We start from the raw sequence: 26,845 nt of genomic DNA, 5'->3' as shown, positions 1-26,845 counted from the left end.
CCGTGGGCTCACCTTTTGAGAGAAAGCTTACTAAGAAGAGGGGTCATCACCGTGGTAGTTGAGATAGGAAATATGCGATTCAGTTGAACAAACATTTTGTCAATAGGGTGGTTATACATTGAGATCACAAATAGATTGCAAGTTTCCTCTTAAAATAAATTGGTAAAAATTTTCTGTCTTCATAAAATGAAATGAGTGGAAATCATACATTGTAAAGGGAATAATAATATTCAATGTTTCCACTGTCTAATTAGCTCATCAAGGTCTTTAGCTCAATTTGGATTGCAAGAGGAACACAAATCAGATTGGATAAGTGGATCAATTATTGTCTAAAATCATCTTGAATAGACAACTCAACAATTGAAGAGTGTCTCGGTTGGGAAGAAATCATTGGGCCACACATAACATGACAGCATGGATATGAGTTGATTTAGATCCGATATTTGGATCAGCTCTTTACTTGTAGAAGGGTAGACCTTATATTTGGGGAAATCAACACGAGAAATGATGTCAAAGGAATCCATATTTGATTTGATGCAAAATTGTTCAACAAAATAGAATGAGTGAGAATTCTACATCGTGGGGGGAATAATAGTCAATGCTCCATTCCCACTTAAACTCTCTTTAGAGGGGAGATGTTCCATTCTCAAATACTCTAAGAAGACAATTTTTGAATCATGTGCAGATAAGTATTCCTAACTTTTACATTTGTCTCTCACTTATTTGTAATTCTATACATACTATAAGGGTTCTTTGCATTGATCTTTTCCTTTATGTTTTTGAAGATGTTCTTACAGGAAAAAAAAGTTGGTACTTTACAAATGCTACCAAATATTGTGCAGACTCAATCTAATGATAGTAGCTCCAAAGACCTTGATGATCAAGATGGATAAAGTTTGGCTCTTGAAGCTGTTGGTTCCCAAAACCGTAGATTGGAATCCTATGAGTCTTGCCAAATCAATGCTGGGATATCCAACCGGTTATGGCCAACTTGACGGGATTGATCGATGCGATCCAAATCCCCTGCACTTCTAGCTCTGCAAAACCAAGGCGGGTGTACCTGATCCTGAACAAAACACTTAAACCCAAAATCCTTACAGTAGATCAATTAGAATGTGAATGCAATGAAAGTTTTCCTAATGACAAGAATTATAGAAAACCTTTAAACTTGAAAATTATGAATTAAGAATAATGAGAATATATATGAATGTTTTTTAAAGAAGAATAAGTATAGATTAATGCAACAAATGAATATATTAATTCTTCAAAGGCAAGATATGAAATAATTGCCAGTGTATGGATTGCGATTTATGAAAAATATAAAGACCAGTGCCGAAGGGTGATAGAGTCACTATTATAAGTTTAAAACATACAACTTTATAAGATTCTACGCACATTAATTATTAACAATTTAGTAATCAAGATGCGATGGATCAAATATCTGGACGCAATTTTAAAATAGTCTAGAATGTATTTTAACTCCTGTGGTTGGGAGACAAACCAGACATATGTTTAAAAACAATTAAATAGTTCTTGATGTTTATGATGTTCGATTTGAAAATGCTATAATTGATCCTGTCCACTTATCTATCATATAAATTATTTATAAATTAAAAATAATAATTATAAATGGCGAAATTATATAATATTTTAACCCTAAGGCTTCATGCAAATAAAATAAAATAAATATTTCTTACTGATCATGCTGGAAATAAAATCGCACTGGTGACACTCCTTACGGATGATCCATCCAATACAGTTTGACTCCAAAATTGCATATGAATATATTCAACAGTCCACAATCCACAGGCTTAGTTCAAAACTTCATTTCTTTACCAATGAAAGAATAAAATATATCATAGAGCATATATGACTTGGGTATGTTAAAATTTGTATATGATAATCAACTGTAAGATTTTACATCTTATATTTATAGAGGATCAAAAGGCATTGGTTGCCTTTCCAAACTTTGCACCTCTTCATAATTAAAAATTAATCAGTTTTTAATACTGAATATAACTCTAATAATATTCCAACATAACTGATGGTCAAATAATTTCCAGGGCTTATAAAATTGGATGCCATTTCCTTTATTCCAGTGGATGCCTCTCCGTGCAACTTCTATCCACTGAACAACTTTTTTTACAACATTCTCCAGATCATAATCCGTAGCATTCCACTTTCATTTCCACATAATACTCAGACCATATACAAAATGTTGATTTAGAGCCGCCGTGGTTATGACTTGGAGCAGGTAGTTTAATTGATGTCTGAAAAAAACATTGTGCCCTCTTCTCAAGTGTATATTCCTGAACTCGGGTGATTTTCCATCGTGCTTGATCAAACTTATGATATATATCCCGAACCTGCAAACAAGCATAAGATATTGGCAGATATCAGTCACAAATAATAAAATGCTCTTCTTAAGCGATCTGGTGAAATTTGGGCATCGAATATTCCACTATGTATCATGACTCGTCTCTTGACTTCGTATATACAATAGGTTGACACAACTAGAATTATTCCACCGTGGATGTCAATAATATTCCTTTCTGGGCACGTGAGTGATCCCTGGCTGTTACTTAGGCTCTTCCTATTGTTCAAACATCTTCATTCCTATTGTTTGAACATCTTCTCTCTGAAAGCACAAGGTACTTTCATGACTGCATCTGCAAATTCCAAAATTGGTTCAAATTTGATTGTTGACGGTAATAGCGGGCTCTGTTCTGCCAATATAATTATATTTGATATAATCTCCCATCACCACAGAAAATTCTTGATGACTCCAAAGCTATAATATGTTTCCTGAGCATCTTCTTATAAGTTTGCCACTATTGCTTCTACGGCAGCCAAAAATCCAAACTTCTGGGAAGATGTCATGGGGAAGAAATCTGATGTGTATTAAACTTTATATTCTGAGAATGCAGCCTCATGTCCAATACCTTCTCTAACAGGTCCAGTTTTTGAACAGACATGTGGATATATGGGTAAACTTATTTGTAGAAACTCCTCAATAGAATCATCAGTAACTGGATACCTCTCGTGGCAACTTACAGATCAGAAATGGTAGTCTGCAGATCTGCTGTGTTATGTATTAATTATCTGCATCCTCCTCTGCAATTTAATGATTCCAGACTTTGCTGCTAGAAAAACTAGGACTCCAGTGCATATGACTGAGATTATATGCAGGCCAGAGATGCATCTATGTTCAGGATCAGAGCAAGCTGAAACAGCCATTTGTGTGAGTTTTTGAAAAAGGAGCAGAACAAAATCTGGCATAAAACAGGACTTCTGTTTAAATCAATATTTTCCTTTGAAATCTGTCTGGAGATTCAAGGCAGTGCTGCTTCTAATCTGTTGCATAGTCCTAATGATTTGGAGCCTGCTATATATGCCCTCTGTCGACTTCTCTTCACTGGAGGAACTCAGAGTTGCATCTGTATAACCCCATTTATATCAGTATTATATCAGGTTCTGCATATGAATGTAAATCCCTAGAACCACTCGTATTCTAGGCTCTCATATTCAATTAATACAGATCTGGTTCTGATTGATCAAACCGTAGTATTCGATCATTATCTTGTGCAAATGAAAACCCCTATCCAACAGAAATTGATCAAAGATCCACAACAGAATGAAAAAGTGATACTCAAAATGGAAGTCCTGATTTAATAAATCAAGGTTCCATCAGAAGCAAACATTTTTGATGATTGAGATTATGAGATCCTTCTACATTAAGAGGGAGTATGACACTTCTAAAGCAACACAGAAGCTTAGAAGATTGATACTCAGAGGGAGGACTTAGAAATACATGTGTGTGACTGCATGATGTTGATGGGCCTACTCCTATGCATATCATGAGGAAGTGATGACTTATCACTAGAAAATCAGAAAATTGATATTAGATTTAGAGTGAGTCTAACAAGAATCCTTCGGGGAAGAGAGCATCTAAGGGAGTAACTACTGGCCCTGACTTCCTAGGATTATTGTTAAGAGGGAGAATTTTTGAGGTGCAATCCTTATGAATGATATCTTCTCTATGAGGAGAAGTTTTAAGTGAAATTCCTTGTAATGCATTCTTCTCTATGAGAGAGAATTGAGCTGAAAGCCTTTGCACCACCCTTTGACTTAGTTCATGGTGGTTACTATTTCACATATGATATGTAATGAAAGGTGATGATCTTTCATTGACATATATAAACAGAAGGTAACCATTATAAGGTGACGATCTTATAAATGGTAGACCTGTTATCATGACAAACTTTGTTAAGTTGTTGTACCAAAGTGTTGAAACTCATGATAATGAATAGAAAGAAGTTAACCATTGTGAGGTGGTGATCTTATAAATGGTAGACGTGTTATGATGGTTCTTTGGGCCGGATTTTGGCAGACACCATGATAACCAACTTGTTATGGTTCTTTGTGCCGAATCTTGTCAGACACCATGACATAGTTACTACTATAGACCATACCTAAGGCGGTGTTATAAAGTTATGGAAATTGCTTCAATTGTGTGTTATGAAAGGTGAGAAATTTAGCCTTATAGTGAATTGAATTTCATACTGAGATGATATCTCTTCATAGTCTTGAGAGCATAATGTGTTCTATAAATCCTTCCTAGCTAAGAGGGAGTGTTAAGGTTGTAGCTTCTGTCGGATTGATTTTGATATGAGATACCTTATTGATGGTAAATCATCTTAAAGATAAACATCTTATATATATAATATATATAATATATATTATACATTATACATTATTATATAATAACATAATAATATATATTATATAATATTATATAATTATATATATTACATATATGATTAACATATTAATATCACATATATGCTTAAGATGAGTTACATATATGATTATTTATATTATTGTTATATTAATATGTTAACTAGTGTTGTTTGATCGTAGAGACATGTCTCTTCATGAGACATGTCTCCTCCTCTCCTATTTATAAGCCTTCATTTGCATTTGGAACACAATGAATAAAAAATGGCATAATTAGTACATTTGCAGCAATCCTAGAAATTCAACAATTGACATCTCTCTATGAAATTTCTGCAAATTCTAAGTTTCAGAGCTAGGATAATACCTTTGTCTTCCTTTTGTTCTGATCTTCTTAGTTATCTGACCTTGAAATGAAATGACAATATGATTATCTTTCTGAAATATATATTATTTTGTAGCAGGTATCGAATAGTGGCAGAGATGCTTATAGGAGCAGGCTTGGTGTTTTTGTGTGTCCTATAACTACACCTACACCCACCTTATATACCCTAACCAAAAGGCATGTCCCTAAATGGACATGACCCTTTCTAGGTTGGCCACAATACCTCATCAAGATCGGCCCTCAAAGGAAATATTTAATGTTTAATCAACATAACTAAATAGTTATGGTTAATCCTTAACAAAAGGTTATTTCCCAAGGATAGCCGATCATGTTTCAGCCAAGAGTAACATTTTAATAGTCTCTTAGAATGGTATTCTATGGAAGAAGAGAATGTGCGGTCTGCATAGTCAGACCAATATGATTATCACAGTAAGAAGTTTTAACACTCCCTCTTAATTTGATAATCATACTGATTGATAACATATCTAGCATCATCAATTACAATGAATAAGCGTAGACTGATACTCTATATCTATTTGAATATTCTAAACAAGTGGTATCATGGAACACATGATATTACGTCATATAACCACCTTGTGATATGACTTATCACTTATACTAGTGATGACAGTCTTGCATGGAAAGCAACACACAAGATAAAATCTGAAGAATGATTAAATTCTTCATTTATCTAGGTTGTGACTCATAGGTACTAGCAATCCTATATCACAACATGATCCTGAGTTAGGATCTACTAGAACATAGAATAAAATTTGAAGAATTAATTTTTTCTTTTATCCAAGTTGCGATTCATAGGCATAGAAATGTTTGTGTCACAAATGATCTTGAACTCATCTAGATCTAATAGTAGTTCTCTACTGTTTAACACATTATCTAAGAGATCGTCATCTCTCATAATGTCTTTTGTACAAGCATTCATTATCTCAGAGATCATCACCTCTTAAATAATGAATACAGATGGTGGAGTCCATAACAGTCAATAACCTGACAATAAAATTATTTTATTAATAATTTAAAGAATGCAAAATTTCATAATTCAACCACACCAAGTCTTTTCCTGAAGTGATCTATGTTCACTCGAGAGAGAGGTTTGGTAAGAATATCTGTTGTCTGAAATGCAGTACAAATGTATTCTAATTTTACAGTATTCCTATCCACCATATCTCTAACATAATGGTAAGGAATTTGAATATACTTGGACCTGTCATGGGAGATTGGATTCACAGAAAGCTTGATGGAACTCTGATTATCACAATGAATAATCATAGGATTCATGGCTTGACCAAATAATCCCACAAGTAACTTTCTAAGGAAAACTGCTTCCTAAGAGGCCATTGCTGCTGCAATGTATTCGGCTTCAGTGGAACTTTGTGCTATTGAAGACTGCTTTTTGCATATCCATGATATCATTGCTGATCCTAAATTGAAACAACATCCTGAAGTACTTTTTCTATTCTTAGCACTTCCACCCCAATTTGAGTCTGTGAATCTATGTAAATCTAAGTCAACTTTCTCATATTTGCGCCCAAGGTAAAGAGTGCCTTGTAAGTATCTCATAATGTGTTTGATTGCAACTAGGTAAATGTCCTTTGGCTCACACATAAACTAACTTAAGGCGTTACCAACATAACAAATATCAGGTCTTGTATTTACTAAGTACATAAGACACCCAATCATCTGTCTGTAGAGAGTAAAATCTATAGACGGTTATTCTGTTGCTGCTTTAAGTTTTTGTAGATTTGTCTCCATTGGAGAAGACATAAACTTGTAGTTCTACATTCCAAATCTCTTCAAGATATCTAATGTATACTTTCCTTGATTAAGTATAACGCTATCAGAATTCTGCCGTACTTCTAGTCTTAGGAAGTAATGAAGGAGTCCCAAATCCTTCATCTCAAATTCTCTGGTTAGATCTTTTTTGCATTGATCAATGAGATGATCATCACCTGTTATTAGTAAATCATCAACATATAGTATCAAAATTATCATATCATCTTTATCTCTTTTATAATATAGATTTCAATCAGCTTCGTTCTTAGAGAATCCTAAGTCGGTGAGATACTTATCAATTCTTTCGTACCAAGCCCTTGGAGCCTGTTTAAGCCTATAGAGAGCTTTCTTGAGCTTGCAAACAAAAACTTTAGGGTTATGAGTTTCAAATCCTTCAGGTTGCTCCAAATATACCTCTTCTATAATCTTTCCATTTAGAAATGCTGTTTTTACATCCATTTGATGTACTTTCCATCCCTTCGATGCTGTAATGGCTAGGACTGCTCTTATAGAGGTGTATCTGGCAACAAGAGCAAAAGTTTCTTTATAATCAATCCCCTCTTTCTAAGAGAATCCCTGGGCTACAAATCTGGCTTTATATTTTTCAATGCTATCGTCAACAGCATGCTTTATTTTAAATATCCACTTGGAAGAAACAACAGATTTTCCTTCAGGACCTTGAACAATTTTCCAAACATCATTCTTAATAATAGATTGGTATTCTTCTGTCATAGCATCTTTCCAAGCTGTATGTTTAATAGCATCTGAAACATTGGTTGGCTCTGATTTAGACAAATCATTCATGTTTGTTGAATAACTAGAACATCTTTTCGGTCTTTTGCATTCTTTGACTGTTCCAGATGGTGTAGCGAAGTCTTGTGCTTCCTTTACTGTCTTAATAGCCCAAAGTGGTCATTTTTTAGAATTTTGAGTTTCTTCAAGAGTGAGATTTTGAATTTCATCTTCAATTTCTTCAATGTTCTCCTTTTGAGACTTAGATTCGGTATTTTCTTCAAAACTAGGTATAGGAGAGGGCTCTCTAGAATTTAGAGCTCTTTTGAATGCTAAATCTTCTTCAAAATTTACATCCCTACTAAGTTCAATATTTTTTTGACCAGGTATGAAAATCCTATATGCTTTAGATGTTTCACTATACCCAACAAAAATACCTCTTCTCCCAGAGGGTTCTAACTTAGTTCTCTTTTCTTTTGGAACATGCATGTATACTGGGCACCCAAAAATCCTAAGATGACTTATATTAGGTTTAACCTTAGTAAAGACTTCATGAGTTTTATCTCTTAGGTAGGAGTGAGGACTTCTATTTTGAATATAGAGAGTAGTACAAAAGGCTTCTGCCCAAAGATAATATTCTAGATTTTGATCAAATATAATAGCTCTTGCAGCTTATATAATTGTCCTATTCTCCCTTTCTCCTACCCCATTTTGTTGTGGGTTATAAGGAATGGTATATTCCCTCTTAATTCCTATTTCTTTACAAAACTCTTTAAACAAGTTTGAGGTATATTCTCCCATTATCAGTCCGAAGAGTTTTAATTTTGAGTCCTGATAAGTTTCTAGTTAAGTTTTTCGATTTTTTAAATATCCTAAGGATTTCTTTTGATTCTTTACACTTTAAGAAGTAAATCCAAGTTTTCGTAGAGAAGTCATCTATAAAAAGTATATAGTACAAGAATCCTCAAAGAGAAGGAATAGCCATAGGTCCACATAAATCTGAGTGAATTAATTCCAAAACATTGTTAGTTTTCCTAGTGCTATCGTGAAATGGACTTTTGGTGTTCTTACCCAGAGTGCACCCTTTGCATATGCCTGAGTGATCTTTATTCAGCTTAGGTAAACTAGTAACCATCTTCTCCATAGTTGATAGGGTTTTGAAATTTAGATGTCCTAATCTTCTGTGCCACATTTCGTTTATTTCAGCAACTTCATGACTTAAGGCTTGAATAGGTTGAGAAGATTTTGTATTTAGCTCATATAAGTATCCCTTTGTTTTACGAATCAACTTTGCTTTATGAAATGAAGAGTTCTTAGACTAGGTTATTACTCTACCGTCCATGAATGCAACATTATGTCCGTCATCTTCAAGTGATGTAACTGAGATTAGATTCCTTTTTATTCCTGGTACATCGAGTACTCCTTTGAGATGTAGAGAACTACTCGTCTTTAGTTTCACGGTGCAATTCCCAATTCCTTTGACTAAATGAGCGAAATTATCACCGATGGTAACTTCGCCATCAACATTTTCAAATATAGAGTCTAGTGCTTCTTTGTATCTGGTAATATGTTTGGATGATCCACTATCAATCATCCCATGCCTTGCTTGAAACTTCATTTGATAGTGCCGAATACAATACACGATTCTCAGGATCATAGTTATCTTCCTTAGTAATGTTAGTATAGTTTACTTACTATTTAGAATTCTTAGGGCAATTAGATTTGTAGTGTCCAAATTTTTTGCATTTGAAGCATGTTGTTTTGGATAGATCTTTCTTAGGTTTGTCATTCTTTTGATTACCTTTTTTCTTCTTGAAGTGTTTCTTCTTGCCTTTACAGGAATTTGTGTTAAGAACATGAAGTTTATTTTCAGTTTTCAGCTTTCCCCCTTTCTTAAGTTTTTTGGATTCTTCTTGAAGACAATCTCCCTTAAGTCTATTGAAGTCAGGAAGGTTGTCTTTGGCACTTACTCCTTGTGCGAATGTTTCTCATGAATCTAGTAATCCATCTATAGCCATTAGTGTCAGTTCAGTGTGATTAATTATGGTTCCTATACTTGCAAGTTCATCTTTTGGGCTGGTAACCCTTAGGAAGTAAGAATTCATCGATTCTCCCTTCTTTATTTGTATATGATTAAGTTGTCTTTTTAGTGTGAGAACTCTAGTTGCATTGTTAACCTCATATGCATTTAATAATGTTTTCATCATATCAAATGTTGTTTGATGTTTTTTTAGCATGGGTACTATTTCATTTTTTACTCCATCTAATATGATCTGTATGGCTTTCCTGTTCCCTTTACTCCAGATGGTTTTTTGAGGTTCAGCAGCAGGTTGTTTGGATGCTGAATCAATAAATTGTTTTACATCATTTTCTTCAAGAGTCATCATGAATCTGAATTTCCAAGCCTCAAAATGTTCTTTCCCATCAACCCTGTGCTCGAGTCTGATTGTGTATGCCATTGAAGATAGAAGAGTGATGCTAGATATATATCAAGTCTGATTATTTAATTTGCAGAGCCTAGGTTCGACTACCAGAGCTCTGATACCATGTAAAATTTCTGCAAATTCTAAGTTTCAGATCGAGGATAATACCTTTGTGTTCTTTGTGTTCTGATCTTCTTAGTTATCTAACCTTGAAATGAAATGACAATATGATTGTCTTTCTGAAATATATATATTATTTTGTAGTAGGTATCAAATAGTGGCAGAGATGCTTATAGGAGCAGACTTGGTGTTTTTGTGTGTTCTATAACTACACCTACACCCACCTTATATACCCTAACCAAAGGGCATGCCCCCTAAATGGACATGATCCTTTCTAGGTCGGCCCACAATACCTCGTCAAGATCGGTGCTCAAAGGAAATATTTAATGTTTAATCAACATAACTAACTAGTTATGGTTAATGCTTAACAAAAGGTTATTTCCCAAGGATAGCCGATCATGTTTCAGCCAAGAGTAACATATTAATAGTCTCTTAGAATGGTATTCTATGGAAGAAGAGAATGTGAGTCAGAGCAATATGATTATTGACGTTTGAAGTTTTAACACTCTGCAACCTATGTTGGCTGTAGGTGTTTCACCTTGCTGCAGCTTATATTTCGTTTGATAAATTTCTGTTTATGGATTCTTATTTTTAACTTCAAGAAAGCACATTAATTCAATGAATAATCTATTTCTTGCTCTTAGTTTCATCCACTGTTTTTGGAAAAATTAATTATCATTGTTTTGGTTTATTTATAGCTTAGGTCACTGGCACTTCCTTTCACTGTGATGGAGTGGGCTTTGCCACCTGTTCCAAAGCCACAACAAAAATCATCATCTCAGCAGCCATCTTCTTTGTCTAAAGAACGACCCGTTGCTGCTCCAAATCTTGCAGCAACCAGTCCACTTTTTCCCAATTCAAGTAAGGAACCAACTGATAAGCTTTATTTGTATTGCAGCCTAGAAGTGCACGAATGTTTATTAAAACATAAAACATACTGTCTCTACTTATTAAAGTTAAAATATTAACTGCCTGTTATGCTGAACTTAAAAACATTATCGAGTTTGCAGAGTCAGGTACATTGGAAGTTGCAGCTGAAGAGCAGGGCGAAAGTTTTGCATTTGCATTAGTTAATGGATCTATTGGAGTTTTTGAGGTTCGTGGTAGGAGGGTTCGAGACTTCAGGTTGATCCTCTTCTTTTTTGTCCATTTTGAGGTTTATGTTTAATCTTCAAAGGAGTGGCAAATGTCTAGCTACTGAATATTCAGATATTAGCAATATGCTAAAACTTTTTTGGGGAAGACTTATTCTGACATTTTTTAAAACAAGAAATTTTTTTAAAAGTCATATGAAGATCCCATGCTGAATTCTCATGCAAACTTACTGATTTTAGAATAAATGGACATATAAACAAATAGAGAGCAATATAGATGCTTTTCATGCAAGAATATAATTGTGTACATACACCAAATTGTATGCATGTTCCTGGTACATATCTCTGACATCAAACATAACCTCCTCCAGCTCTAAATTCAACTCCACAAGTCTGCTCCAGGTGTGATATGAAATTCCTAACTGTTGTAGACGTTGAGTCAGCTTCAAAACCAACAAGAATCCTCATGTGGCACCTAGGATTTGGTGCGCAAGTGCTCAAAATGGCAGGGCAGGCTGGAATAATGCAAATTTGATGTTGTAATGACCTTTGAAAGGCCTCATTTGTTAATAGCTACTCCTGATCTACTCAATTATAATACTGCTCACTGTTATTTCCTCCAACCAGTCAATAGATTACCTGCTTTCTGTGATAACCTGTTCCAAATTGAGGAATTATGTCTCTGATACCATTTCTTACTTTCGCGGACCACCAAACTATGAAGGCTTTTTATTCTCCGCAGCAGATCTGAGAATTTCTGACTTCTTGATTGCCTCGCCTCCTTCGGTGATTCATAGAAGCTGACAGTCAATCTGGGAAAGACCTGGGTAATGGTTTAAAATAGTCTGAAGACCCCTCACCTCCACTTGTTTTTACAGGGTGCAGAGGTTGAGATCTCTTCTTCATATACAAACTTGGGGATCACGTTCTCTGGCCCTCACTTCAGCATAAGACCTGCCATGCAACCTCGCATTAATGAAGGGTATGTTTTCCTTACCATTCTGGAGAGACATTGTTCCCGACATCACTTCCGGGACAGCACGTAAAAGATGACTCTTTTTGGACACTTTGTTACACCAACTTGTTGGATATAGTTTTTGTAAGTTAGTGTGACCACAACTTACAAAGTTGTTACTTTAGGCAACGTCAAGTCATATTACTCTCTCCTTTCAGCAATAAGGGAGGCTCCTTTTTCGTGTAGGTGGCTCCAACAAGAACTTAACTGGAAATTACAAAATAAGGTGGTTCTCTTAATCTATTCCTCTTTTTTTGGGAATGATTTTACAAACAACTCATGAGCAACACTAAATCTTAACAAAAAGTACCTGTTGCTACAATAATATTGATGGCTTGTGAGTTGACATAAGAACAACATGTAAGACACCAATCTACTTTTATGTAGGTGGAATAGTTGCACAAACCCAAAGTCTTTTGTACTTATCCTGAATGAAGATTTAATGACATGAACAAATGGTAAGGCACAAAGTCTCTTGTCGAATATTCACTAATTTCTATAAAACTACTTAAAACTGAAGCACAAAGCCTTTCAGCCTTAGTTTGAAGCTGCTCTCAACTATATAAATTTGTTCTTCTGCAACAGAAAGTCTTTAAGAAACTAAGTTGAACGATAACTTTGAACACAATATGCAGCTCAAAGTATGCAAGATTGAATTCAAATCGCTCTTGAACAAAGCATAAATCGCACAATTAGTATTCAAAAAATGTCGTCACATAACATGTTGAATCAACACAAAGTTTGAAAGCAAGTCTCCTCTTTGATTGAAAGCAATTTAATCTACATCCAAGCACAAAGTTTTTTAAGAGTGCATATACAAACTAGTAAAATTTTCTCTCATTGCCAAAAGATGAAAATTACATTGAGGCTTTGCCTATATACAGCTGAGGGGCTGAGAGGGAATGGTGGGAGAATGATGCAGGATCATCTTGGGTTCCTGGCGATTTTGCATTGTCTTGAAGGAATTTCCTTTTGGTCTTGATGGAGCCCTGTTTTTTGGCAAACATCAGAGCCTCCATTTTTGATATTAGAGATTTGAAGAAAGATAACCATTGATGTCAAAGTTCGATTGAGAATCTAGTAAGAATATATGATGCAATGTGAATCAGCAGTTGTTGATAACCACCCACTCATGAAAGGAGAAGCGATTAAGATCTTTGTAGACATCACATGAAGACATGAGGTAAGGACAGATTTCTTGGTTTGGAACAGCTGACCCTTACCTATGCAGTATCATGAGTTGGCATCCCTTACACCTGACAATGATACTTTTGAGGAGTCTCCCATTGTTAGCACCCAAGATTTGAGAGTAAAATAAGAGGCGTTCACTGACCATGATGATAGTGATTGTCGGCAATTATTTTTCAACATTCTGATTTTCTTATACAAAGAGAAGGGGATGGACAAGAATGAGTTACTGCATCATCATTTATTATTAGGCCTCAGTGATGATTCAGATGCTGTGAAGAGTAAACTTTAAAGTTTTAGGTATTCAGAGCTTTCTCACGATCTTTGTCCACGCTTATTTCAGATGGTGAATGAATATATTGATGGAGATGTTGCAGACCGCTGGTCAGAGATTGCTGTTAATATTTTTGCTGAAGCTTTGTGAAGGATCAAGTGATTTCGAACATCCTGTATTTAATGCTCCACTTTCTGACTGTGAATTCCATGAGTACACTATTAACACATCTTGGTTAGACTTAGGTACTGTTGATACCAAAGGAAAGGCCCAAAGTCAAAACATCACCTGTGCAACATATGTACCATTACAATCACTATAACTTTTCACAGACAGAGAGTTCTATAACTGGAGATGTACAAGTAAGAAGTTCGCTGTTTGCATGTTCAAAACTTGAAGGCAACAGTAATGTAGACAGCTCTCAACATGGAAGAGAAACTGTAATTGATAAAGACACTACGCTAAATGACAAACTTTACATTCCAGCCTTGCAAATTCTCAAGCTAAAATCAATGCAATAAATACTGCACACAGAAGGCAATCCCAATTCATGGAGCAGTCTCTGGAACATGAAAAAAAAGTGCAAATGATGAGGAGATATCAGATAGGAGAACTTCCAGACATTGAAATTGCATACAAGTGTGTTATAATTCCTTTATCAGTTTTAGCTGAGAAAGATAATGTGTTTTTTAGGTAGAATTTTCTTTCATTGCCAAAAGATGAAAATTACAATGAGGCTTCCTCCTATATACAGCTGAGGGGCTGAGAGAGAAAGGTGGGAGAATGATGCAGGAGCCCTATTTTTTAGCAAACATCAGAGCCTCCATTCATGATATTGGAGATTTGGAAAAAGATGAGCATTGATGTCAAAGATCAATAGAAAATCTAGTAAGAATATATGAGACAATGTGAATCAGCAGTTGTTGATAACCATCCACTCATGAAAGGAGAGGCGATTGAGATCTTTGTAGACATCACATGAAAACATGAGGTAAGAACAGATTTCTTGGTTTGGAACAGCTGATCCTTACCCATGCAGTATTATGAGTTGGCATGACTGGATTGTATAATTAGATATTGATAGCAGCAAGGAAAACACTTCGTTGATAACACCAGTTATATGCAACTCTGAGGTAATTGCATATCAGACTATCCTATCATCAGTTTAATTTATTAATACCATGCTCGAATCCCTTATAATTCTGAACTAGAAGAGATGAATAGGAATACAGTACGGGAAAGGCCTGTTTAATCTGGTCAACAGGTTATTTGGAGATGGGAAAAGATCAACGTCCCCAAAAAATGCCTCGAGGACATGTTCAGGATGGGCTTAAGGGCTTGGATCCCTAGAAACCTTGAGGAAGGCCCTGTTACATACCAAATTGTTGGTCTTTTAAAATAATATTATAGTGTAATGGTTTGTTAAAACTCTTAGATGTCATGATCTTGTGAAATGGAAGTTATGGTTAACCATTTTTGATTCATGTAAAAATGACTTGTTAGTTGTTCATTGCTATTTCAACTAAAAATGGATGCTTATATTTTAAGACGAATGTTAGTGGTAATGGTGGTTAGCCGTTGTGACACTCATGAGTTATTGTTGTTTTTAGCTATCCTGATTTAAATGGAGGAATATGTTATTATCGTGGAAATGTTCACGAAGGGGGGGAAGCATTGCTAAATGGGATTTAAGGATGGGGCACCAAAACAAAAATGTCATTTAATAGAGTATCAGGTATGAGCTCTAAGCACCTTGATGAAGGATTTAATGGCTAGGCAACACATAAAGTACCTTGGACAATCATGAGCTACCCAGTCAGTTCTTAATGCAAGAAAACATTTAAACAATTATTAAGTTGTTGTCAGAATATATATATATATATATATATATATATATATATATATATATATATATATATATATATATATATATATATATATATATAGATATATTAGCACCATGGTATTTTTAACACCTATAATTGCACTTACATGTATTCCATGGATCATTAAATGTATTTTTAGTTGAAATTGCACCTATATATGTCGCATTAAATGTATGACCATAGTATTTTTAAATCTATATATTAACACCATGGTATTTTTAACACCTATAATTGCACTTACATGTATGGCCATATATACGTACATGTGTGTGTATAAAATAATAAGTTGAAAGGAAAAAGAGAACCGCATTATTTCAAATTACACATGCACATGTATATATTTACATCAGCATAGGTGTATGTACAATTATAGGTGACATCAAATAACATGATGCCAATATATAATTATATTTTGTGTGTGTATATATATATATATCAACCTTGAGTAAGTTTAGTTATATGTCACTCATCGGTTCCATGACTTTGAGATATTGCCACCTTCATATCGCCTATGATCTTTTGAAATTCATTTAAAGATTTTTGAGGAGTTTTACGCTACGCCACTCCCTTTCTTGAAATGGAGGGAGTGTGTGGTGTTATATGTGAGCATGCCCTTACCAAAGAGTGCTTTCTCTTTCTCTCTCTCTCACACACACACATGCACACACACTTCTCTCTTTTCATAAGGACTCTGAAATCTTAGCAGAGAATATATGTTATATGACATTTGATATATCATCATTCTTGTTGCACATACGACATGTCAAACTGCAACTAGCTACAACTATTGCTCATAGTCCAGAAACCGAGCTTGTAATTGAAACTCTTGGGGACATGCTGCGATCACCCAAGATGAATATCAATTATTATGTCATGCTACCATTGCCATGATTCACTTTTACATGCATTCCGTCCCTTTTTCTGTTATACCGTTGTTAATGAATGATCATACTGATGTCGTGCATCCATGATTCATGGATTAGAAATACTGGTTTTATTTAAAGGCCTTGAATAATGACTTAGAGAGCATGAAGCTATTTTATTTCCTTTCATATTTTTATTTTGTGTGCATTGGGTGATGGAAATCATACAAACTGTACAGTCCCAACCAGCTTTTATTATTCTGATTTCTAATAGTCACAGCCAAAATGTGTATCGTATACTGAAATGCATTGTATACATTGAGACCTCCCATTATACACCTTAGACCAGGAAGGTCAAGCATGAATGGGTGAGGAGGAGAAGTATCCTTGCAAGAATAACTTAAAATGTCAGAATGAGAACAAATGAACAATTCAAAAACTGCATATGCAAGGTTAGCTCATGATTGTCCAAATATATATATGTTCCAATACTCAAGTTGAGCAATGGGTGATCGGGCTCATACATTGCCCATCTAAATCCTTGGCCAAAGTAGGTTAGAGGCATGCTTGCCACATTTGATGACTGGAGGTTTGGGTGCCAGCTGATAAAGGGGAGGTTGATGGAGGATATCCATTGCCTTGTTCGTTGCTTAGCCGCCACTTTAATACCGGGATGCTCGGATGGTGGGACCATGGTGCCCCAAGCCTAACCCCAGGGTAGGGAGTGCCTTTCTTGTAAGAGATTGTGTGGGGATAAGTTAAGGTCCGCAATTGGGAGGTTAAGCCTATGCCAATGCTTTTCCTCTTCACCAGATTCCGAGTCTTGCACAACACATTAACAAATATCGACACTTGTATGATTCTTGAATTTGTGTATGTTCCCTCATCTTATTTTCATGTTATTCCTTGAACTGTATATTTATATAGTTATGTTCATCATAGTATCAAATGATTATGGTAGATGTGGTTATGAAAGTTATATTAGTTTCTTTTTATGTAATTAGGAAAATCATTGTTTCTTAACTGTTGTTTACATATTCTTGTGTTGTTCGTTTTCTTTCTAAATGAAGTAACTAATATAAGTGCCTTATGTCATTTTGTTATGAAGGATAGATTTATCTCTAGAATTAATCTTTATTTTCCAGCATATGAAAAATGGTACATTACAAGGCTGTTGAGTTTGGTTTCAAAGCAACCTACTGTATCTCAACATTCTTTCTAAATCAGAACTATAATCAAAACAGCATGAATTTCTCAATTCATAAATAGATTATTTATTGATTTAATTGTGTATTTCAAATTATAATAGATTTTTTCATAGACAACTCACTAGGGGTCATTACAAAATGAAATGAAAGGAGATCTAATTTAGTGATGTGAATGCAACATGAAAAAGAAGGTGCTAAAACATGATCGAACATCAATGATTATTCTCATGGAAGGAGAAGGATAAAGATTTCATGTCTTCCCCTTTTAATTGAATCTACAAGTTAGATTCAAAATTTCAAATAATGGCCTTGTGTTAACTGATATACTCTTTTGTTTTCTTTTTCTATTAGTGCCATCACTTGACTCACTTGAGAAGGGAAGGAGAAGAATAGTGAGAGAAGACAAGAGAGAATGAATGATTTGGTTATAGTGAAATTTTTGCAGACTTTAGAGATCAGAGTGAGAGCAACCATGGTTTTAGCATGTAACATCCCCAATTAGGATTGTTGGCTCCCTTCTTTTGTTAGTGTTTATTTTATATATAAAATTAAATAATCTTTTTTCAATTGGTAAACAAATAAAATAATTAATAAGGTAACTATTAAATAATTTAACTATATTGGTTTCTTGGGCCAACTTCCTCTTGAGGTCATTGTTCCATCAAGATGACTTTGCCTAAGTATGTTAGTTTAAATTAGTATATAAATATTTGTGTTGGGTGAAAGGAGGAGCAGAAAGTGTTGTTACCAGTGTAACACGAGGACGCATCCCCCCTCAACCCCCCCCCCCCAAAAAAAAAAGAAAAATGGCCACGAGGACGTCCCCGAGACGGGGGGACGACATCTCGACGTTTCGGGCGGCGCCAATTAGAGCGCCACCTCTGCCAGAGACGAGACCTCCTGTGTGTGGGTGCGGGGAGATGCGACAAAGTCTCCTTTATTGTGGGGGGACGTGATATAGTCTCCTTTATTGCAGGGGGACGCGATGGACTCTCCTTTATTGTGGGTGCGTGGAGACTTGTAGTTTTTGTTTGCATTATAATAATATATACTTATTTTGATATCATGATTTATGGCACATGATACTTATTGTTATCATCTTTATGTCATGATTCATGAGTCATGACTCATATGATCATTGATTACTTCTAGATAGTAGAATGTAGATATATAGACTAATATTTGCTGATGTTCAATGTCAATGTTCATTTTTTGTTTGTCATTTGATGATGAATCATGATGTTCCAGTTCAAAACTTCAATGCAATGTTCAATTTTAATTCTTTATTGTTTAAGTTTATTGTTTTTTTACATCTTTAAATGATTATATCAAGTTATATCATATAATTGTCGTACAAATTTTCATAACTAGCATTTCAAGTACCATATGTATAGTATATAGACCCCTGCTCCCCCGCCACACCCTCGTCCCCCATTGCCGTTCCTCGTTGCCGTCCCCCTGCCATCCCCAAATCAAGGCCCCTTTGTCACCCCATCTTGGAAACTTGTCCCCCCGTTTTGCCGTCCCCCCGTTTCGCAAGGCAGTGTAAATATGGTTGTTACCATTCATGCATGAAACAAATGCTAGTCTTGTCTAGATGCAAACTTGGAAGGAGCTTTTTTGTAGGACAACATCCTTGTTGTTAGTTGTGCATGCTTTGAGTTTGCTACAATTGCATTGTGGGCACGATACTCATCTAAGATCATACAGACAAGACTCAGGCTATGTATAGACTGGGTAAGTGTTACTTGACTCGGGACTCTACAAGACTTGACAACTTGTAAAACCCAAGAAATTGAGATATTTTGAAGGATTTAAGACTTGTGTCATGTACGCTTTATTAGGGCTTGTTTAATCATCAATGTCATTCAATTACACTTGTTCGGGCCTTCTATGCTAGATCGAGAGCTAGATGTTTTAATTTTTCATTCATTGTATGATTTTGAACTTAAAGATATGGTAGAGTTGGAGGAAGAAGGCATACTTATTAAGAAGGTGAGGAAAGTATAGGTGGAGAATGAAAAACATGTTTGCTTAGTGAGAAAAAATAGTTTCTAAAATTTGTAAAGTGGATGTCTTGTGAAAATGAGGGTAAAAGGTTTCCTCATTTTATTGTGTATTAACTTCTAAGGCTCTTGACGACCAAAACTTCTCGTTAGAGAGGCATGATCTGAAAATTGTTTAGGATGTTTGGGTTGGGTTTGACTTCATAATTGGGCACATGTTAGAAGTGTGCTTGCAAGAAAAACGTGGTCATTTGGATGATTCAAATAGACATATTGCTATTTATACTCTTGCAGCAAAGGAGAAAACTGTTAACATTATTGTAGCTGAATAAGTATTATGTTGCAAGTCATTTGAAAGTAATCTACTAGTAAGGTTCATTTGTTTTAAGTAATTTATTTCTCTTTCAATGATATTTGAATGCCATAGATGTTGACAACAAAAATGGTTGGATTTTGGGTTTGATGATGTCTTGGTGATGTTCTGGAATGACACCATGGAGTTGACTTTCCATTCATATGCTTTTTGCAAGTCAATTTTTGTCAACTCAACATTCTAAAGGAGATGAGGGTATAAGATCTTCAATGCAATTGTTTTCCTCTTATTGGTGTTCAATTGAGTACGCCTAGCTACATCTTGTATGCTCATGTGGGATCACTCTGGGCAGCAAATAATTTTATGGGTTGGCAGAGTGTTCAACTATTGAAGACAATGACTGTTGGCCTATTCTATTGGTGATAATGTTTCTAATCCATGTCAACAACCATTGGGTGTGAGAGGATTGTTGTTGGGGTAACAATATGGATGAGTGGGCAACTGGATAGTTGCAAATGTGTAATCGCTCCCATCCCAATTGTACCATCTATCCTTCCCCATGTGTAATGCCCCCTTCTCTGCACTAGCATTAATGGCGCCTAGTTGATCTATCTTCCATCCGGATAGGCTAACAACATGTGATTTAGGATGCCAGCCAGTCACAGGAGTTTTTGTTTCAGTTGAGGAGATTTTTAAATGGAAAATCCTAAGGTTAAAGTCACTTTATTTTATTGAGTTGAAGTATAAAGTACTTTATTGTTTAAAGTCACTTCAGGACAAAAAGACCCAAGTGACTAAAAGACGAAATAGTATTTTATCCCACATTGCTAAGAGGTTTGTTTCTCCCCACACTTCGAGGTTATAAAAGAAAGCTTTTACATTGGGATTGTCACCAACGAATATATGTTATTTTTACAAATCCTAAAGGTTGCTTAAATGTGACTGGGTATTTCCCAAGGACGAAACCCCTTAAGGAAAAGAGTGAGACTAGACACAAACCTAGCATCTCACCAATTGCACTTTAGAGTTATGATTCCAGATTGATGCATTAAGAGCTTTAAGAATTGGGAGTTTAGTGGCAAGGAGGATTTTGGTATTTGAAGACTTTCAAAAAAGTAACATGCACAGGTCAGTATGGGTGTTTTAAGTTTGGATGGTTAAAAGAAAGAACAATCATTTCTCGACAGAGGTATAGTTTCCAGCGTGAGTACCTTTCCATTCCAGTCGGGTGTAATTGCATTGCTTAGCATCAAATTTCCGGATTGAATGTATAGCGGTTAAGAGGAACTGGACAATAATCGATTAAGTTCATAATAGATTCCTACACGAAATTCCATTACCCAGAAGCAATCAGTACAATGGCCTAACAATGGTGATTTTACTTAAGAGTTTGATTATTGGGCAACTGTTTGACAAAAATTCCTATAGTTCAGGTGTAATATTTCTAATCAAATCCAGAAAATGACATTTCACCATGTGCCATGTGTTTGGAGAAAGGATAAATGTAAACATTCAGTCATTTTGGAGGTTTGGTTACCTTAAGAAAAGTACCTTTCATTGTTGATTTGATTAGAGAAAGGTGGTGTTTGTAGAAGAAAAGTGGAGGTAGAGGAGTGTGGAGGTTTCCTTGCACTGATCCCGAAAACTGTTGAATGACATTGTACTCCATCAATTGACATCAAATAGTGATGAGATGCCTAACACATGCCCTTCTTGGAGTGATACTATCACCTACAAGCAGCCATCCAACTATGATACTCAAGATGGAGTTATGTTTGAACACAATTTCCTAGACTCGGATTCAGCAAAGCTGACTTGACTTGTGACTTAGCAATGACTTGGCAAAATTAAAAAAAATCCTTTAAATTTAGAGATTTTTAACAATTTCAAACTTTTTTCATGCACCCATTATTGAATAAAGCTTGATGACACTATAACATTATCAAATAGAAGCTAATTTGATCACATATATAAACACACATCCATCACATACATACAAATGTAAATTGTAGTTGAAGGAAGTAGAAAACATCAATCTATAGATTTGTAAATGTTGTCAAATGTATATAGAATCGATGACATGAAATGTTCTCAAACATATGTGTAATTGTAAACAAAAAGCATGTCAATGGGTTAGAGGCTCTAGCTTAGCCTCAACCTTAGCCTCAAAGTAGTCCATTTGCATCCTACAAAAACATCTAAGGTAGGTCCTGGACGATTGAGTAGCCATAGTCTTTGGTTGTGAGGTGCCACAATGATCAACTTCAGTTGTGCTCGTGCCATATCATGCTCTATCCTTGTTTGTTTCCATAGCCACAACTTTAGCCTCTATGTCTTCTTGGTCAACCCCCTCATGGTGGTCCTCCTCAGTCAAGACATGATTAGATTCAATAAGCCACTTAGACTTTGGATCGATCTTTGCTAGCGTGATTGGAGAGAAGTTAGTGTCCAAAATCCGTGTTGTCCTAACATGGATGCTGCAATGAACAATGACGAGATCATTCAACCTCTCCATAGAGGACCTATTATGCCTCTTCGAGTCGATATGCTTGAACGTGGACCAATTGCACTCACATCTAGAAGCACTGCATGGTTGATTCAAAATACGGATGATTACTTATACATATCCGTATAATGATTGCTACTCTCAGTTTTGTATCTTTTCCTATTATGCTCTTCTGTTACAAGATTCAAGAATTGGTAGATTAATGGATTTTTGGATGATTGATTGATAAACAGAGGAACAAATGTGTTCCTTATAAAGAATTACAAGGACGTTGTTTCTAAAAGAAACAACGTAGACTGAAGACGGAATTAGAAACAAAACTAGAGACAGGATAGGAAACATTCCTATTTGGACTGAAGAAAAAAGAGACGGGATAGGAAACATTTCTATCTAGACTGAAAGACAGACTACAGACAAGTAGTTGACTATTATAGAAAGTATAAGATATTATCTTAATACCCTCCCTTAATGGTCAACGTACGAATGTCGGAACATTCTGGGATAATTGAGACCCTCCCTGGATCTACAGAATGTTGAAACCAAGAAGCTTTGCCAGAAGAGTGCTATGACTCAAAATAGGTTGCATTTACAAAACTTCGTTTTTGTGGAAAAAACGGTAAAACCCAAAATCTCACACAACCTTGCGTATTACAGACAACTTGAAATGATTTTTGAGGAGAAAATCAACAAACCCAGAATCTCACACAACCTTGCGTATTACAGACAACTTGAAATCATTTTTGAGGAGAAAATCAACAAACCCATAAAAACGAAAACAGATTCAGAAGGCGAAAAATGCAGCTTCGCCTTGATCAGGAAGCTCGACAACTTGTGCTGTTGGTTGGGAAGCATTTTGCCTTGCTTGGGCAGCCAAACATTTCCAGCACTCGAATTTCATATGGCCGAACTTGTGACAGTAATTACACTGTACATTTTGCTTCGTAGAGCCATCCAAGGATTGAGTAGAAGGTTGATGCTGGGAAGGTTGAGAAGACTGATGGTTGCCAATGTTCCGTTGAAAGGATTTTGCAGCAAAGGCTTGCTCAGTGGAGGTGGAACTGGAGTTGCTACCAAACTATTGTTTCCACCGATCTTGCCGAAGCAGCAGGGTGCAGAGATCAGTGAACTTTAGATCAACACCAGTAGATGTGATGTTGAGAGTCTCGATAAAATGCTCATAGGATTTTGGTAAACTCCGAAGAGTGATTACCACAATATCCTCTTCCTCCATCTTGCGACCGATGGCAAGTAATTGATCATGGATTTCCTGAATCTGATTCAGGTGTGCCTGGAGCGAGGTGCGCTCATCCATGACAATAGAAAACAGAGTGTTTTTCAGAAAGAAGGCTCTGCTCTTGTCGGAAGTCTCATGAAGACCTTTTAGATGTGTCCAGATTTCGGTAGTTGTCTTGCCGGATGGAATCTGAGAAAGCTGGTCATCAGCTACGGATAGTTTGAGAAGCATTACTGTCTCTCGATTCTTCAGATCCCATGTATCTTGATCAGGACCCGGAGAAGTCGGACGTTGCGTAACACCCAGAACAAGTTGAGCGGTATTGTGATATTCGAAGATTGCGATGATACGCTGCATCCAAGTTCCATAATTGCGACCATTGAATTTGGAATTATGTTCGAGCAAAATATTTGTCAAAGATGCCATGGCACATTTTTCAATGAAAAATTGTGAAAATCTGTGAATGCACATTCTTCGAGGCAAAAATACAGAAGACCCAGAAGAATCAGAGAATGACCCAGAAGAGAGCTCGAAAAACCCAGAAGGAATTTGCTGTCGTTTTCTGGATCTGCTGGCTCGAAAATTGAGGCACAAAAATCGAGGCACCTAGAAAAAATGGACGACAACCTAGTTGAGCTCTTGAAAAACCCAGCAAGAATTTGCAAACAAAATATTTTTTCGACCCCGAAAATTAGGGTTTCGAAAAAAACGGCCCTAGCTGAAAAAAGCTTGAAAAAACTTCAGATTTCTTGATAAAAAATGTCAGATTTTTCTTCAAGGATTGATGTGCATGGACGAATGGGGCTAGAGTGTGCTGAACAAACACCAAAAAATGGCGTGAGTTTGCAGAGCCGAATGCAGAAAACCGTCTGCAAAAAAAAACTATACGTTTTTTTAAAAAAAAAAAAAAAATTATTGCTCCCGTCTTTCATTGGCAGAGGGTCTCGGTTTTTCTTTTGCCCTTGAAAAACCGTGGACTTGAACACGCAAGCCATCTCTCACTGAGCCGAAATCAGAAAACCCGTCATTTTTTTTTTTTTAGCACAAAAAAAAAGTGAGCTCCTCAGCCACAAACGCGAGTTCAAAAAACATGAGTAGGAAAAAGAAAATTGCGAGTTGCAGATGAAATCGTCCACGATTTCCCTCAATTTGCAGATTTTGCAAAAACAAAAAAATCTTCCCACAATTTTCAGAAAAGAGACCTAGCTGGATTTCGAAAAATTTGAGCAAATAATTTCGAATGCAATTGTAAATTTTTCAAAAAGTTCAAGAACTAGGCTCTGATACCATGTTACAAGATTCAAGAATTGGTAGATTAATGGATTTTCGGATGATTGATTGATAAACAGAGGAACAAATGTGTTCCTTATAAAGAATTACAAGGACGTTGTTTCTAAAAGAAACAACGTAGACTGAAGACGGAATTAGAAACAAAACTAGAGACAGGATAGGAAACATTCCTATCTGGACTGAAGAAAAAAGAGACGGGATAGGAAACATTCCTATCTAGACTGAAAGACGGACTACAGACAAGTAGTTGACTATTATAGAAAGTATAAGATATTATCTTAATATCTTCAACAATTAAATAAATTTGAAAGTTTCTGTAATGCCAACTATGCTGTACTTTTTACTCGGATGGAAATGAATGTCTTAGTAACTGGAATGCTTACAGTCCAAAATGTCCAATTCACTTGTAGTTATAAGCCGCTTTACATCTGTCCTGCTATGTGTTAATTCTGAAAATTTGGCTATCAGTAACATATGTTTAATTTGCATAACTCAAATTTAGCATTAGTCATTTGTTTAATGTTGCTTGTTATCCCCGTTTGGTTTCATGTACTTATCACCTTAGGGGTTCTTCTGATCTCTCGTAAACTTCACTTTCTTAATTCTATGCTTTGCATCTGGCTGAGATATTGTCAGAAATTTCTTAACATTCTGTTTCTTTTGATTCTAGTTTTTTCTTTAAGTGCACTTGGAGCTTATTTTGCTTTTCCGAAGTCATAGAATTGTGACCCCTCATAAGTTTTTTGTTTGAGAAATTCTTATTCGTGGCTCTTGTTTAGTTGTCATGCATTATAAATTCTTTGAGGTAGCTTCCTTCATCTAACCTCACAGAATTGTGTAATCCAGCTTCATCTGTACTGCAAAATATAGCTTTCTTCTTTTTGACAATTTGAATGACCATTCTTACAACATGCATCCTCTATCCTATTGACTAGCAGAGTACTTTCAGGCCCTTAGGGATGTTCATGGAGAAAACTGATGCAAGTAATTATGAGAGGCACTTATTAATATCTTAGTTACCTGGGTTCGTGGTTTTGCCCCCAGAACCCTGCCTGGGTTAGAACTAGTTCGAAATACTGGTCCAGTTTGGCCCAAGTTCGAACAGGGTTTGATTTTCTTGGGGCTGGGTCATACTCACAGTCCAAAAATTTGAACCTGGGCGAATTTCAGCTGCCCAGATTGAATTTGGTGTGAACCCGGGCGGATTTCTACATAAATTGCTAGAAATTCAAAGATTCAAGATACATAATTTAAATTTTATTTTAATTTTTTACATGTCATGTCTTCATAGATTGCTAGTTCATCCGCTTTAGATAGAAATTGGAGCAAATATTCTTTCATCCATTCAGTGAAGCACAATAGGTTGCAATAAAAAAGAGTAGAGAACTTGGTATTTGTGCATTACAACTTGCGTCTCCTCTCGCACAAGACTAATGCATACAAAGAAGGGGTGACAAAGAGGTGGGATGTAGATGCAAAGTTGGTGGACTTGGATGTTTCTGCTTCTCGGCTTACAATTGAAGACTTTGAAGATTTTGATGCCCATACTATTGTTGTTGGTGCTGATTGCATTGGCCTTAGCTCTATTGCTGAGTCAACTAATGCAGAAGGAGAAGAAGAAGAAGAAGATGATGATGATGAACATGAATATGATGAATATTAAAATTTTATACATTATGATTAGTTGAAACTTGAACTTGAAACAATGATACTCAAACTTGCTGTTATGATTCATGGATCATGATTTAATTTTAATGTTTTGAATTTGAATTTTTGTGTTGAA

The 26,845-nt window shown here is 35.7% G+C and overlaps 1 protein-coding gene across 4 annotated transcripts in view; it reads left to right on the top strand.

Annotated features, from left to right (window-relative positions):
• LOC149573106 (Transducin family protein / WD-40 repeat family protein) overlaps positions 1-26,845 on the top strand; it is a 258,800-nt gene that overhangs the window by 94,851 nt on the left and 137,104 nt on the right. For all 4 annotated transcript variants that reach the window (XM_089814285.1, XM_089814284.1, XM_089814286.1 and 1 more), the window contains exons 8-9: positions 10,884-11,046; positions 11,196-11,310. In XM_089814285.1, the coding sequence (XP_089670411.1) occupies positions 10,884-11,046; positions 11,196-11,310 (278 nt within the window). The remainder of the gene's footprint in view (positions 1-10,883; positions 11,047-11,195; positions 11,311-26,845) is intronic.

This window comes from Cupressus sempervirens, chromosome 2 (assembly GCF_028749045.1).
Source record: "Cupressus sempervirens isolate cs-2001-9-10 chromosome 2, ASM2874904v1, whole genome shotgun sequence".
In the NCBI taxonomy this organism is placed as follows: Eukaryota; Viridiplantae; Streptophyta; class Pinopsida; order Cupressales; family Cupressaceae; genus Cupressus; species Cupressus sempervirens.
The sequence above is the reverse complement of the archived record's forward strand: the minus strand, read 5'-3'. Positions and strand labels throughout refer to the sequence as shown.